We start from the raw sequence: 15,459 nt of genomic DNA, 5'->3' as shown, positions 1-15,459 counted from the left end.
TGAAGAGTCATGGGAAAGAAACAGCCATCTGCACTGCACTGCCGGGCCCAGGTGCTCTCTTCAAGGCTGTTCACACCCAGGGCCTGGCCCCTGGCAGGTTTGTATTCAGCAACATAGGGAAGAAGAAGTGATGGGGCAGTGGGGGAGCAGGCAGAGGAAAGGGATGATGTCTCTGACTGGGGCTACCTTTGCGTCTTGACTCGTCAGTTGGCGGATGCCTTTTGGGCCAATGACCAGGTCCACGGTAATGTTCCATCCTTGCTGGAATAAAAGGAGAGGCGAATGTTGCCCAAGGTTGGCCCATTCTATGGTTCAGAAGTTTGACGCCCACTGTCTCTGGGCCCTCCAGCTCCTTCATACACAGCTACTCACTCCTGATGCCTGGCCCACAGCCCAGGGTGGGAGGCCAATGTTGCAACTCCCTGATGCAAATAAGCAGACCGGCATGCATCCTGCCATGGGCAGGTTAACAAGGCCCTGCTGCCTGGGTACTCAGTGTTAGCGGTCCTGGGTTCCTCCCTCCCCCAGTGAGGAACTTGGTTCAGGGAGACGATGAAAGAGCCTGTTATTACAATGAGTTCACAGCGGTAGGTCTCCTGGTCGATGTTGGCAAAACCAGCAAGGGTGTTGAAGAACTTCATGACACACTCTTCCTCCTTGAGCGAGGCATACTGCTGGAATGTCTGCTGGATCATCTTCCGAAACTGCTTGGGCTGTGGAGGACATGGGCAGTGCTGGCTGGGTCCTGATTCCTTTCCCCGGGCGGGTGGGGGGGGGTTTGCCCAAGTATGGCTGGAGGGCAAGACCCCAGAGCTCTGCTGCCAGAGTAGCAGCGACTGATCCCTTACAACACACTCCTGCTGTCTCCAGGGAGCTTCCCCATGCCCCTGCACCATCCCAATGCTCAGGCCACAAAGTAACGCTGGAGCCAGCCAGTCCCATCCCAGCCACATCAAGGACCCATTGGGCACAGTTAGCTGTGACATGTTCGGGTGTCCAAGGCACACAGACACCCTGGATGTCCTGGGAATCCCCAGCCATATCTCTTTAGCTCTGGGCCTGGGGGCCAACAAAAAAAAAGGATTTTTTTCTGGGCCCCTTTTTCATGATTTCCTCACCTTTAAGTTCTCCTGCATCTGCTTTGGGAAAAACAGGTCCAGGCCCACTTCCTTTCTGAAAGAAGTTTAAAAAAGAACAACAATTGAATTCCTCCTTGGTGTCACCCAAGAGCTTCTGGCCAATCATGCAGAGTTGAGAGGGTTGGGGATGAGGGAGTTGGGCTCTGCCAGTGGCCTAGGGTAAGTAGGGCACTGGGGGTGAACAGCCAAAGTAGGCATCAGAGCTAAGGAAAGAGCAGAGCCAAAATCCAGCACTTACTCTAGGAACTCGAAGTTGGACTTCTTGTCGAGTGCGTTGTGGGGCATGTCCTTGAAGAAGCGCCTAGAGAACGAGAGAGCAGTCACAGAAGAATGGGCTGGTGGTTGGAGAGAGGCCAGCAGAACAGGGGCACCCTATGGGCCTGCTTCCCCTGATAGATGTGGAATGCAGTGAGAGGCAGAAAGTTAGGAGGATTGTTTAATACTATAGTTAGAAAACTAAGAGGAAGAGGGGGAACCCACAAACTTCATCCTCCAAAGAGACCATGCTGCTCCTCTGGGAGACTGAACTCTGGACATTACAGCTGTTGACTGAGACAGAAAAGGATCGCTCTGGCCCACAAAACAAACAGCCCAAGGTGGCCAGTACTGAGCTTTCCACTCAGGAGCACCCACTTCCACGCTCAGGTCCTGTCTAGCTGCGTGCCACCCTCACGCCCCTGCCTGTAGGACTATGTCTAGTGATTTCACTGACTATTGCAAACATTGTCCTACTGTTGATCTTACATGAATTTAACTCTATGTTCCATTAACTTACATGTTTATAGACACCTGGGAATAGTTCTTTTCAGCCAATACCATAAAAACAGAGAGAAGGAAATCAATTATGTCTCAGGACAACATTTGGAAAATAGGAATATTAATCCTTTACCTCACAGTCTATAGGGAATGAAGGAGTATTTATAAATGTTCATGGCAAAAAGGTGTATTTCCTTTGAATTTTATTTTTTCCATGAATTTTTTGAAGTACTCCTACTAAACAGTAAAAAGCATTTTAAAACTAGCAAACAATCAAGGAAAATATTTTCAAATTATGGGATCAAAAGAACATCTAAAGCATAAAATCACAGAAGAAATTTCCAGTAAAAGTTAAAACACAAAATATTGTGTATCTCTAACAATTTTTTCAAAAACAACATCTTTTATTACATTGTTAAGCAAAATAAGTACCTGTCTCATAACAAATATGATCTCATTACTAGAAAAATAAATGTATTGTAAAAGAACAGAACAGATCTATCCTGTTAATGGGGTGGAAGGATGATTCCTGGTTAACCAAATTTCAAGTAATTTCAGGAGATTTTCTATTAATTTTTCCTGCAGTTTCCCAATATTGCATGTTAAACAGGAGTTATCTACTTCACTTTAAAAAAAAAAAGCTTCAAGGAGTGAACTTCATCAACTCTGTTTCCTCTAAAAACAAATGTTCCCACCTCAACTTCCAAAGGCCTCAAGGCAGACAATGCTCAAGTTCTCAGCCTACGAAGGCCCACTCCCTCTGACATGTGCACCTCTGTGATTTCTTTTTATTTGCTTTCTTTGAAATACTGCAATATGTAAATTAGCATGTTCATTTAACTAACTAGCAAATGTGGTACATACACAAATTTTGGAACTTAACGGAACAGAAGAAGAAAATCTATAACTCTGCCATCAAAGGTGATACTTATAAGCACTTTATTAAATAAAATGTATGTTTTGATGAAGACTTTTTTTTAAAGATTTATTTTATTTCATTGCAAAGTCAGATATACAGAGAGCAGGAGAGTCAGAGAGGAAGATCTTCTGTTCGATGATTCACTCCCCAAGTGAGCACAATGGCCGGTGCTATGCCTATCCGAAGCCAGGATCCTGTAGCTCTTCCAGGTCTCCCACATGCATGCAGGGTCCCAAGGCTTTGGGCCGTCCTCAACTGCCCTCCCAGGCCACAAGCAGGGAGCCGGATGGGAAGTGAAGGTGCCAGAACCAGAACTGGCACCCATATGGGATCCCGGCACATTCAAGGTGAGGACTTCAGCCATTAGGCCACAGCGCCAGGCCCGACAAAGACTTTTATGTACAGTTCAAGTGCAACGTTAACATTTCAGTCGATCTTTTTGGGTTCATTACTTGAAAAGTGGCCATTTCCATCTTTACACATTTACTTGATGAAAGGCCTTTTTCTTTATCCCTTTCCCTTAACGGTCACCTAAGAGCTACAGAGGCTTAACTTTAATCCTTTTCTTAGATTCTATGTAATTGAGGCGAATATTTTATCATGATCTATACTGTGGTCTCTTTCATCTGCATATCACTATGGCTATTTTCATTTAGTAGAAATTTGAGGTTAAATTAAAAACTTTGAAAAAGTCTATGGGGCTGGCATTGTGGTATAGTGCATAAAGTTGCTGCTTGCAATGCCAGCATCTCATTGCGGGCACTGGCTTATATCCTGGCTGTGCCACTTGCAAACCAGCTCCCTGCTAAAGGCCTGGGAAAAGCAGCACAAGATAGCCCAAGTGTTTGGGCCTCTGTTATCCACATGGGAGACATGAATGAAGCTCCTGGTTCCTGGCTTTGGCCTCACCCATCTCTGGCTGTTGCAGTTATCTGGGGAGTGAACCAGCAGATGGAAGACCTCTTTCTCATCTTTCTCTCTCTGTAACTATGACTTTCATAAATACACAAATAACCTTTAGTTTAAAGAGACACTGGTGGAAAGAAAACATTCACTTTGCCAAAAATAAAAAGCTAATTTCATTCATTTCTTTGTTCCCTCCTGTTGTAATGTGGGTAAAGACTAAAGTCCTAACATGAAAGCGTGTTTCAGTGAAAGGTGACTGTTCTAGGGCCTAACTAAATGAAGTCCAAGTGTAAAGCCTTTCAATGCCTCACCCTAGACTGAACCCCCACCCAGCACCACCTGAGGCTGTTTGGGCTGTCATGGCTACAGAGTGGTGGTGGTGATCTCAGCATCTAGTAGGTAGAGACGAGGACAGCTCAAGACCACCCTCAGACACCCACAACAGAGAGCTAGCCAACCCAAATGTCACTGCTTCTGAAGCTGACAAACCCTGGGGATTTGATCCAAGGAGGGAAAGAGGGAGTTCAGGAAGCTAAGAATGCATCTCCTCTACCCCACTTTATTATTTTTAGGTGTCCAACACAGCAGGCAAGAGGTGGCAGCTAAGAAGGGATACATGGGCACACTAAGCTTCATCAGTATGCTTAGGAGCCCGAGGATGAGTAACAGGGAGGCACTCAGCCCCAGGGCCGCAGAAGCCCACGGAGGATCCTCCCCTGGGTGCATAGTACTGTTTCTACTTCAAGAGGGCTAGCAATCAGGATCCACTTGGCCAGTCGCAACAGCCTTAGAAAGTGTCCCACATCAGTGTTATCTGCTTCCCCTCCACAGGGAATGCCTGTGAAGTGTTGGTTAGAGACAGCACGACCACCTGCAATTCTTGCTAAGCTAAGTGTGCTCCAAAAGATTCTCCTAGGGAACTAGGCAGATTGGCTTGCTGAAGTCCATTATTTCAGTCTAAGGGGACAAATGTTGGCAAATGTTCACTCACAAAGAAGAGTTTCATTATTTCTGGGTAATCTGTGTGTTCCAGTATGTCCTGGGCTCTTCTGTGCTGGGCAAAGGCTGTCCCAATCTTTATCATGAGGACATGATGGGACTCCAGAATTGAGCATGGGAGAACGTGGCATTGTTGAACAGAGAGACAGAGGTGTGAGGATGTTGTGTTCAATAAAAAGCTGAGTGAGGAGGCCAAACAGGTGTAAAGACAGAGAGCTGCATGACCAGGCTCAGCGGGAAGAGCAGATGGCCATGCTCCCAGGCACCACCACGTTACAGGCTCATGTAATGAGCTGTCCCATGAATGCAGAAGACTAGCAGGTAACACTGGATTCAGAGATTTTCTAAAGCTTCCAGGTTAAAAAAAGAGTTCTCGAAGCTGGATAAGGGGAGATGAGTGTTCCAGAGAGGAGATGAGTTATCCATGGAGGGGAGAATGAAGTTTGCTTTCTTACTCTACATGAGTGGTCTCAAAGTCATCCCTTGTACACAGTCATCATTGAATGCGTGCATGAGCTTTGGGACTCATGATCGAAGAATTCTGAAGACATGGGAATTTATATAGTGGAGGGAGCTAACTGAAGGGCAAACATGTTGAAATTCACATGGAGAAATTAAAACACAAGAAAAGTCAGCAGATTTGGAATAATTAAGAGGTAGTAAATGGAATGGTGTTCTATTAGGAAAAGGAAGCTCAGATAATGCATCCCAATTTGCTGACTGCAGCTTGCATCATTCATGCCCCATGTCCTGATTGTGTCTTCTCATGTACTAATGGCCGGTCAGCCTTTCTGATGACAAAGTATCCAATTGTTCCAATTTACCTCAATCTGTGATATTTGGATTAACTAAATATCATTGGGAAGTCAGAAGTCCCAGCCATTATCACTAACCAGAAGCACTGCTCTCAGCGATAGAGTGAACTTTGCAATCTCCTGGCCCAAGTCCCATCTCAGCTTTGATTAAATGAGCACCCAGTTATCACAAAAGGGCCTCAACTACCATCTCTGAAGGAGGCTGGACCTGCTGGGAGCGCCCTCCAGTGTCCACCCAGCTCTTAAGGCCCTATGTTTAATACCCAGGTAAGGACAGCAGAAAAGAAGCATCTTTGCAAAACCTAATGAGTTGTGTTTTACTTTTAAGCAGAAATGTCAGTGTTAACTCATGGTCGACATCTGTAAATTAACCATGAACTGCAATTCTTTCTGAAGCAAAGCAAGCTGATTATTCTTTTTCAAATATTTACTTATCTGTTATTATTTGGTTTGCATTCACTCTGATTTTTTTTTAGTTGAAGGTGTTCTGGGCCTCTACTGGGCCAGTGCCTGGGAAAGAACTCTGGCTGTCACAGGTCAAGAGTGGAAAGTTGTTTGTTTTCTCAAACCAGGAAGGGACTCATCTCTAGCATTTAAGTCATGAATTTCAAGTTTTAATTTGCAGGGGTAAAGTTGGGAAAAATAATAACTTTGTCATTTACAAAGAATCTCTAAAAATCAATAAAAATTGTAATTTGTAATTTGGGCCATTACAGCTAAATGAAAATGTGAAACTGTAACAACAGTGCTTGTCAAGGATGGTGAGACAGGATGAAAAGCTGGCGCACAGAGGATTTTACAACAGGAACTACTCTGCACGATGCACTCATGGGAGGTCTGCTGTCCAAGCTCAGGAATGGACAACACCAAGAGGGAACCCCGACACAAACCGTGGGCTCCCTGTTTCAACAATGTGCCTGTTCTGATGGTAAAAAATGGACCACTCTGAAGGGGGATGCAGGTGGCGGAGGAAGCAGTGTATGTGCAGGGGAAGGGATGCATAAGAGATCTCTGTCCTTTCATCTCAATTTTGCTGTAAACCTAAAGCTACTCCAAAAACTAAAGACAAAGAGAAAAAAATGTTAAAATGAATAATTATTGAACAACTTCTGGGCCTACCATTGCTCTGAATGGTTTAAGTTCTTTTAGAAATTCCTTACAGCAATCCTGTAAGGTTACCATTGTTACCATCCTCACTTCCCAAAGGGACTGAGGTGCAGAGGGAGAAAGTGACTTGCCTGGAGCAGCACAACAAATAGAAGACCCAGGACTACATGTAGACAGCCTCTCCTCAGTTCCATGGCCCTCTACTCTTTTTTTAATTGTATACATTTAATTTTGATCATTTTACATATTTGATTAGGATGTGAAGGGTTAAGAGCTAGAGGACAGTGGGTGAGACCATTGTTTTTCACATTCTCTTTTTCTCCTTCCTGACTCTTGGGGGAGAAGCCACACCTCGCCTCCCAGCCATCCCAGGGTCCCCAGTGTGGTCCTGCTCAAGTGGTTTTGATAGTCCAACAGTTCTGTATTGCTGCTGATTTTGCCACTCCAACCACGATGAAATTTCTCCAGACTCCACTGGCTGACACAATTCACCTTAGAGTTTCCGTTTGCCCAGGTATTTTTACTGCCAACTCTTGGCTCGGGTAGTTGATTAATTTGTTCTGTCTTCCATCTTCTGTTATGGTTCCAGGTGTCCTCTACAGGCTCCAGTGTACTGCCATATCTTCCATGTGCGTCTGGATCTGCTGTTCTCTGCTCCATCTAAGCCACTGAGGGGGCCAAGCTCTGACACAAGCATTCCACAGTCAGACCATAGAACCTGCAATTTTCTCCATGGTTGGAATTCTGAGCCCAGTGGTTCAGTTGGGGGGATTCCCAAAGAAACTTCACCTGAGGTGACTCCAGACCTGATTCTCATGTGTGCATTGCCAACAGAGGGGCCGGTATTGTCCATCGCCCAAATCAGCCTATGCACACGCTGCTAGTTGCAATTGCTGGGTCAGTTGTCTCCAGCCTTGTCTTCCATGCCAACTAATGGGTGTTGCATTCCAGATCAATCTTGCCCACTGCACACTTGTCCCCTACTCCTAGTTGGAGTGACCCACAATAACCCCCACCAGGTGTACCCACTGCCCTGGTTCTTGTGCTTACCATTATGTACAGCAGACTGGTCCAGTCTGCCCCACATCCCATTCAGTTTTCATACATGTCAATGGGCACTGAAGCTTAGTTCAACCCAACTGGCCCCCTATACAGCCCACACATGTGCCAGCAGGTGCCACTCTCTGGCTAGTCATGCCTGTCCCAGGCCTGGTTCTCATGCTCACCAGTTGGAGTGGCAACCCAAGAGGGAGGTGCTCACTATTTTCTTAATGGGCTCACTCCCACTCCTGGATCTTGCACTCTCCAGATGGTACTGCAGTTCAGCTCAACAGAGTCTTCCCTCTGTGCCAGTGTCTACTAGCTGATCCTGCAGCAAAGCCCAATCAACCCTCACCCACTCTGGCTTAAGCATGTACCTGTAAGTACAGTCTACCCAGCCTGGCTTGTCTCCAATCCAGCCTACATTCAGGCCAACAAGTGTTGTAGCCTTGTCCGGCTTGATTTGCCCCAAATCCCAGCTCTTACACTTGCCAGTGGTAATAGTTGGCTTTTTACTCATACCCAACTGATTCTTGAGAAGAATTGATTGCACTAAGGAATTATTTTATTAATCTCATATTTCATATGTACCCCATTTTTATTTTTCAAGTTAAAGAAGGATACATTAATTTTTCCCCTGAAGGTAACATTTATCTGTATATAGGTGATAGCAATCCATGATGTTAATAGGACAAGGAACCATTGCTGGAGATTTTTAGGAACACTCCTATTTTATGAACCTTTGCAGTCAACAGCCACAGTCAGAAAATTCAGCCTAATGACTTGACTTTCAGAAATGTAACTGAATCCCTTTGTAGGAAATACAACTTGACTTTAAACTTACCCATTATGACACATGGCTTTGTATTCAACTTGCAAAATTATTGATGCTGAAAATCTTTGGTTAGGTTTATGAATCAGGTGCTTCCTCATCTTCTCTCCCTAATATATTTCCTGTACTTCATTGGCTGAAGGGTGAGAATAGAAACTGTCTGACTCTATTTACTCTCAGGGAGATGTGAAACAGCTCAGCCTTCCCATGAAACAATGTAGCCTTGACAGTAATCCTGATTTGGTTAAACAGCAGACACTACTAGACTGCACACTCCCGGCAATACTATGTACTACAGCACCTCAACATCTTGCTAGTCCTCCAACCCATTAATCCACCATTAATGATAACGTGAGAATGACTCAAAGCCATAAAAATACGAGACAGGGTGTTAATGGATCATCTCTATGCTGTGCTTTTGCTAATAAATGAACGATTGAGAGGCAATAATTATTGGAATGGTAAAGTAAAACCAGAGTCCTGGATGTGAGGTCCATGCATAAAACGGCAAAGGTGAGGCTAATTTTGATGGGGAGATTCTGTGGGTCACAATGCAGGTTGGAGGAGCTGTGGTTCTGGGATGCATACAAGGGTGCATGCTCCACAGACGGCCCCAGGACTGCCAGCACTGAGCTCCTGAGATCACCAGAAGGCAATGAGGTGGCTTGTCTTTGAACTGGCCCCTCAGGAATGCCTTCGATTTATTTTGTCATGAAAACCCACTGAGATATTAAAATCAAAGTGAGACCCTTACCTTCCCAACACACAGCTCCTCACCAGGGGAACCCATCAGTATTGTCTTTGAGACCCCATATGAGGTCGTAACTTCCGACTCTGTAGAAAGAGTAGCGACTCTACCCTCTTTAACCTTTAGGGTTAGGAATAAGATTAAAACTCTGCCCTGGAATCAAGTATTCAGCAAAGCAGGATATGCAGTGCTCCTGAAAATCTGCCAACTCTGCTGAGGTCGGCTTCATCCAAATCACAGGAGGGCTGGGTGGCTCAGGTCTAAAACATACTCTAGGGGCTGGGCTGATGTGGCAGGCTAAACAATTGCCTGCAATGCCATCATCCTATATGAGCACTGGTTTGAGTACTGGATATTCCACTTTTGACCCAGCTTCCTACTAATGTACCTGGGAAAGCAGCAGAAGGTAGTACAAGCACTTGGGCCCTTGTCACCTAGTGTGAAGACCTTGAAGGAGTTTTTGGCTCCTGGCTTTGGCCTGACCAAGCCCTGGGTATTGCAACGTTTTTTTTTTCTCTCTTTCTCTCCCACTTACAAATAAGTAAATAAACATTAAAGTTTCATCCAAATCTACCAAACAAGAGTTCCCAAGGTTGGGGGAGGGGTTTTCTGGTTTATTATGCTGCCAAGAGATTATGAGTTTGAACTACATACTGAAATTACTGTCCTAAAACAGGAGATACAGAGAAAGGGCTGGGTAAGAAGGAGGTGGATGGTGAAATTGAATGGTGCTGTCTTGGTCATGATGAGGCTGGGCCCAGGTTTATTCACATCAACTTCCTCTGTTCCAAAGCACAAGGGCCTCCAATAACCAAGAACAGAATTATTTTCTCAGACTGTTATTCAAATGATGCTATTCTAAACAGCATTATTAGATGACCATTCTATTGGTGGTGCTTTCTACCACTGGCCCCAACCTACACCTCCAAGTCACTCCCATGATTCTCCGGTCTATGCTTTTCCTTCCACTGGTCCCTGGGTCTAAATTTCCTTCCTGGCTCTTCCACATACCAATTCTTGTGTGCCACCCTGGACCTGAAGAAAGTCCTTGAAGTCCAGAGGCCAGCATAGCACCCTTCCAGGAAGGGCTTGAGGTCACATACCTGAGTTCCAGACAGCCCAGCTGCAGGGCCATTCCCTCGCTGACCTTGCTGGCGTAGCGCTGCATGTAGTCATTCCGGAGCTGACAGGGAGAAAGGTCCAGGGTCAGACTCACACCTTCATCCCTCACTTCCATGAGCACAGGCCTCAGGAGATAAACCCAGTCTGTCTCCTGGAGCTGTGCCTTGTACCCACACACCACAACCAACCAGGGAGCACACATGGGAACTACAACAGGGGCACTCTCTCAGTGGTGCCTCCGCCTCCCTCTAGAACCTTATTCCTCTAAGGGCTGTGGATTGGTAAGGAGTTTCCACATACATTCTCTAGTTTATCCTCTTTGGTCCCTCATTCTGGGTAAAAGGAAACAGAATTGGGGAGGACCCAGTAATTTATCCAAAGATCTCTTGATAAGTTGGTACAAATATCATCCATGACTCAAGAAAAGTCTGATTTGGTCTCTAACATAGCAGGAAGGAGTTAAGATCAGACACACAACAATGACAGCCATGTGCTTGGATTCCAAGCTTACTCTGTGCAGGCACTATGCTACACACTTCATGTATACTACATCTAGCGGTGTTTCAGAGAATCTCCAAACAGCTCACAAGAGTCAGCTGTTACATTCTCAGAAGTTTCGCAAGGTGGTGAACATTATATTCATAGCTTAGTATTTACATAGTATTTACATCATAGAAATCAGCAAGGGCTACAAGTCAGGGCTTTTTTTTTCTTTCCCCCTGAAAGCCAATTTACCAGACCACTGCCATGATATCACTTGGTCTTCACAACAACAATATAAAATAGGAATCATTGCTAGTATAACTTCCACTTTATAGAACAACTTCATGCAGGTAAATGAAGGCTCTAAAAAGATGGCAGAGCTGGGCCAGAAACCAGGTAAGTCAGACTGCAAAGTTTGGGTGTTAAGTACTGCAGGCTTCTCTTTGGACCTGTTCATCCTGCTTCACAAGCCAGGTCCCCTGGGTCACTAGAAAATTCCAGGGAATGGGGGGCTGGGAGCTATGAGGCAGGCAAGTGACACTTAAATAACAGAAGAGGAAAGCAATGCAGCCAGGAATATTTTTAAGAAAAGTTTCTTGGACCTGGCTATCCACATTCTGGGCTTTGTATTTCCACCTGCCTAAGAGGGAATGGAGAATACTTGGCATTTAAGGTGTGCTGGGACCCTAGGGATGGATGAATCTTGTACTTTTTTACCTGTTGGTAAAAGTAAAGCAGCGTGGTCCTGTCTTCTTTCAAGCTCTCCATGAAGTCTTCAGGCAGGTAACGGATTTGGAGATCATACCTGCAACAGGACAATCAGATTCTCTGGCGTCAATAGGGGAAGCAGGACACCAAGGACAGAAGCAAGCCCAACTTCTGGCATGCAGAGTTGCCCAGAAGGCTCCTGACCATGGATTCGGGTCTTGATTCCTCTGTCTCATCTCTGTGGTTGGGCAGAGGACCAACAGACAGGGAGCCTTCAATTAACTCTCTTGTGTAGGTTCACAGACTAGCCCTTAACCTGGGCTTTCCATTGTTCCCTGCACTCTGGTGTCCTTTACCATAGCACCACCAACATCCTGTCTGAAGACAGTCCTAGAGCTCTGCCCAGGAACGTGGATATGCTGTGAGGCTGTGTCAGACTTTGGAAAATATATGTATTGGATATTCAGGAGAATTAAGCCTGGAAGACAGCTCAGATTTTCCACATGATTCTGAGGTTGCAGAGAACTATAAGGGAAGACCTCCCAGCATGCCAGTACCCCACATGCATCTTCCCTTATTCCTACCTCCACTCAGCTTCCACGTGTAGACATTCATACTTGTCCTGAACCTCACCCACTGTCATCTGTGGATGCAGCCAGTGGATTTCATCTGACTTCATGTGCTTCAGCCTCAGCCCATAGCACTCAGCCAGCTGGATGTTGGGCCCGATCCGCCCACTCAGCAGGATGGAGGTGATGATCTCCTATGAAGACAAGAGGGGCATGACTCAGGAATGTCCTCTCCTGGTCTCTCACAATTTTCATTCTGCTCCGAGAAGTGCGATCCCGAGGGCAAGATGGTATCTTAATATTTATATCTCTGATTCTCTTGCGCTTAGTGAAGACTTGCTACCCAGTTTGTGGTATCTGATGAATGAACAGTTTGGAGAAATGAGACAGGGATAGAAGAGCAGAGAGGATAGAGTAGGAGTGAGAGAGAAAATGCAGAGAGACAAACAGCACAGAATCTGGGACTCGACACTGCATTCCCATCAAGTTAATTAATTGCTAAAAAAAAACCTTCAATTTTCCAACTTAGCTTTTGATACTGGATGTCTGGACCAGGCACTGCCAGGACTTCATAACCATTTTTCACTGAATGAGTATGACACAGGGAAGCAGGTGTTACACTCCTATTTGGCTCATGGAAAACCCATGTAGGTCATTACAGCTCATGAAATTAAGCTGAAATTTTGAACTCTGGGTCATTGGACCTGAGCATTCCCAGCTGGGAAAGTTGCTTCATGCGATGGTGTGGCCAGACAAGATAGAAAGACAAGGTTCCCATCAAGGAATTGACTGTCATGGTCTCCACACAAGAAGAATGGGCACAGGAAACAGAGTCCCGGCAAAAAACCAAAAAACCAGGGACCCTCTCTTGTCCTTCTTCTTGTTTATCAGATGTTAAGTAGACCACCTGCCCAACAGGCAAATGTTACAGTCTCCTGGCCCTAGAGCCAGAGCTGGGGCAACAAGAGGGCCAACTGAGCAGCTGTCCAACAGCCCCTCTATCAGTCCTGCCTGGTTATGAAATCACCTTGGTACCGTTTTAAGTCAGGTTTCCTGGGTATCCCCACAAACAATTAATGCGTGAGCTGAGTCTCCTCCTGAAAGCAGCTTTGGAGGCAAATCTTAAAACTTGCAGGCATTGACCTATCTCTTGTCTTTACACTGTGCATGACAAGCCTATACTAGTCTAAAGACTGAATGATGCACAGAAGGTTACTATCTGACCAGGAAGAGGTGGGACACTTGATTGCTTAGATTTTATGTTTTTTTTTAAACAGAACTCCACAGAATCTTGAAATTTAGTCAGTCACATGCAAGAATCTCTTAACTGGAGTAAAAAGAAGGTTTCCATCTCTTCTAGAAAAACATCAAATTCACATTTAAATAATACTGATGTAAATTTTTGCTGATGGTATGTTGGAGCTTTCAATTGACTGGGATGATACTCTGCTGGCTCTGTCTTCAGACCAGAGAGGGTATACCTAAGAAGCCGTTGGACTTGACGGGACAATAAGATACTGGACTCTATGTTTGGTATACGCTTGCAATGGGGAAATCTCAACTGAACTTGAGCTGTGGTTATGCAACAAGGTGGAGGAATCCACCATGGTGGGAGGGTTTGGGGAGGGGTGGGGAGAACCCAAGTATCTATGTAACTGTGTCACATAATACAATGTAATTACTGAAGTTAAATAATAAATAATTAAAAAAAATAATAAATAAAATAAATAATACTGTAGGAGTGCCCAATTATCTGTCTGCCTAGGTCAGCATGTATATATTCCTGCTGCCTCCTGCTGGTCCTTCTGGGCTCTAGAAAGCCTCAAAGCCAGAAAAACTTAGACTGAAAAGCACCTGTTAGAAAAAAGTTCCAAACCAAAAGGTCAATTACTACTTGGTGAGGTAGATGGGAAAACTGAGCTACAGGATGCGCAATTGTAACAAATCCCACAGGAATCAGGACTGGGTCTTAGCATGGAGAAAACTGCAATGAATGACACCTCCACAGGGAGAGGGGCATGAGTAGACGGTGGAGTTCAAGGTGATGAAGCAGCCAATTTTATCACTCTGTCCATTCATTTCTCCTTCATAGATCATCTTGCTCATCCTGACATATCACCCAGAGCCCCTGTTGCTTCTGAGCCCCAACTGGAGTCCCCACCTCCGCATATCTAAACTCAGACCCTTCCTCCACCCAGTTGAAATCAGCTAATGTCTGATTTCCCTAGGCTAGGATCCCGTGTTGCTTATTACAAATAATTTAAAGAGAATATAAAAATAAGGGCATAATAGATCCCTTTGTACACTTCACACAGCTTCAACAATGACCAGCAGTTTGCCATTCTTGCTTCATCTATACCACCGCCTACTCCCTAGCTGTGACTCAACTAGAATTTCTTTGTAGCTCTTGTGTTCAAGTAAAATCTATATACACTAAACTGCACAATTTTGTCTGTACAAATCTGATACTTGAACACATCTGTGTAACCCACACAACAGCTAAGATAAAGAGTTTTACAAACTCTTCAAGAGTTCTCTTGTAGTCTTTGCTGTCTCCATAGCCCATTCCCACCCTCAACTCCAGACAACTGCACACAACTCTACCTTTTTATTCCAATTACTTTGCACTTTCTAGAATCACATATAAATGAAGTTAGAAAATGGCATTTATCTGAAAGACAGGGTGACAAAAAGAGAGGGGAGAATGGAGAAAGAGAAAAAAGACCATGCAAAAGAATGAATGCATATTAGTGAGAATCTTCCATTTGCTGGTTCACACTCTAAAAATCAACAGCCAGGAATGGGTTGGGACTGAAATGGGAGTCAGACGTTCCATGTGAGCCTCCTAAATGAGGCTTGATACCCTAGTATTTGGACCATCATTCTTGCCTCCCAGGTGTACTGGCAGGAAGTTGTATCAAAAGTGGAGGCAGGGGCCCGGTGGCGTGGCCTGGCGGCTGGGGTCCTCGCCTTGGAGGCCCCGGGATCCCATATGGGCGCTGGTTCTGATCCCGGCAGCTCCACTTCCCATCCAGCTCCCTGCTTGTGGCCTGGGAAAGCAGTCAAGGACGCCCCAATGCTTTGGGACCCTACACCTGCGTGGGAGACCTGGAAGAGGTTCCTGGTTCCTGGCTTCAGATTGGCGCGTACCGGCCCATTGCGGCTCACTTGGGGAGTGAATCATCGGACGGAGGATTTTCCTCTCTGTCTCTCCTCCTCTGTGTATATCTGGCTGTAATAAAATGAATAAATCTTTAAAAAAAAAAGTGGAGGCAGAACTGGATCCCAGGTCCTGTGATATGGGATGCAGGTGTC

General features: G+C 45.3%; 1 protein-coding gene across 8 annotated transcripts in view; it reads right to left on the bottom strand.

Moving 5' to 3' along the window:
* Positions 1-15,459, bottom strand: part of PTK2B (protein tyrosine kinase 2 beta) — a 128,100-nt gene that overhangs the window by 24,315 nt on the left and 88,326 nt on the right. For all 8 annotated transcript variants that reach the window (XM_004579083.4, XM_058670046.1, XM_058670042.1 and 5 more), the window contains 7 exons: positions 12,160-12,338; positions 11,585-11,672; positions 10,366-10,445; positions 1,378-1,440; positions 1,119-1,173; positions 573-713; positions 187-261 (listed from right to left, as the gene is read on the bottom strand). In XM_004579083.4, the coding sequence (XP_004579140.2) occupies positions 187-261; positions 573-713; positions 1,119-1,173; positions 1,378-1,440; positions 10,366-10,445; positions 11,585-11,672; positions 12,160-12,338 (681 nt within the window). The remainder of the gene's footprint in view (positions 1-186; positions 262-572; positions 714-1,118; positions 1,174-1,377; positions 1,441-10,365; positions 10,446-11,584; positions 11,673-12,159; positions 12,339-15,459) is intronic.

Source organism: Ochotona princeps, chromosome 11 (genome assembly GCF_030435755.1).
Source record: "Ochotona princeps isolate mOchPri1 chromosome 11, mOchPri1.hap1, whole genome shotgun sequence".
Lineage (NCBI taxonomy): Eukaryota > Metazoa > Chordata > Mammalia > Lagomorpha > Ochotonidae > Ochotona > Ochotona princeps.
This window is presented reverse-complemented; position numbering and strand designations above follow the sequence as displayed.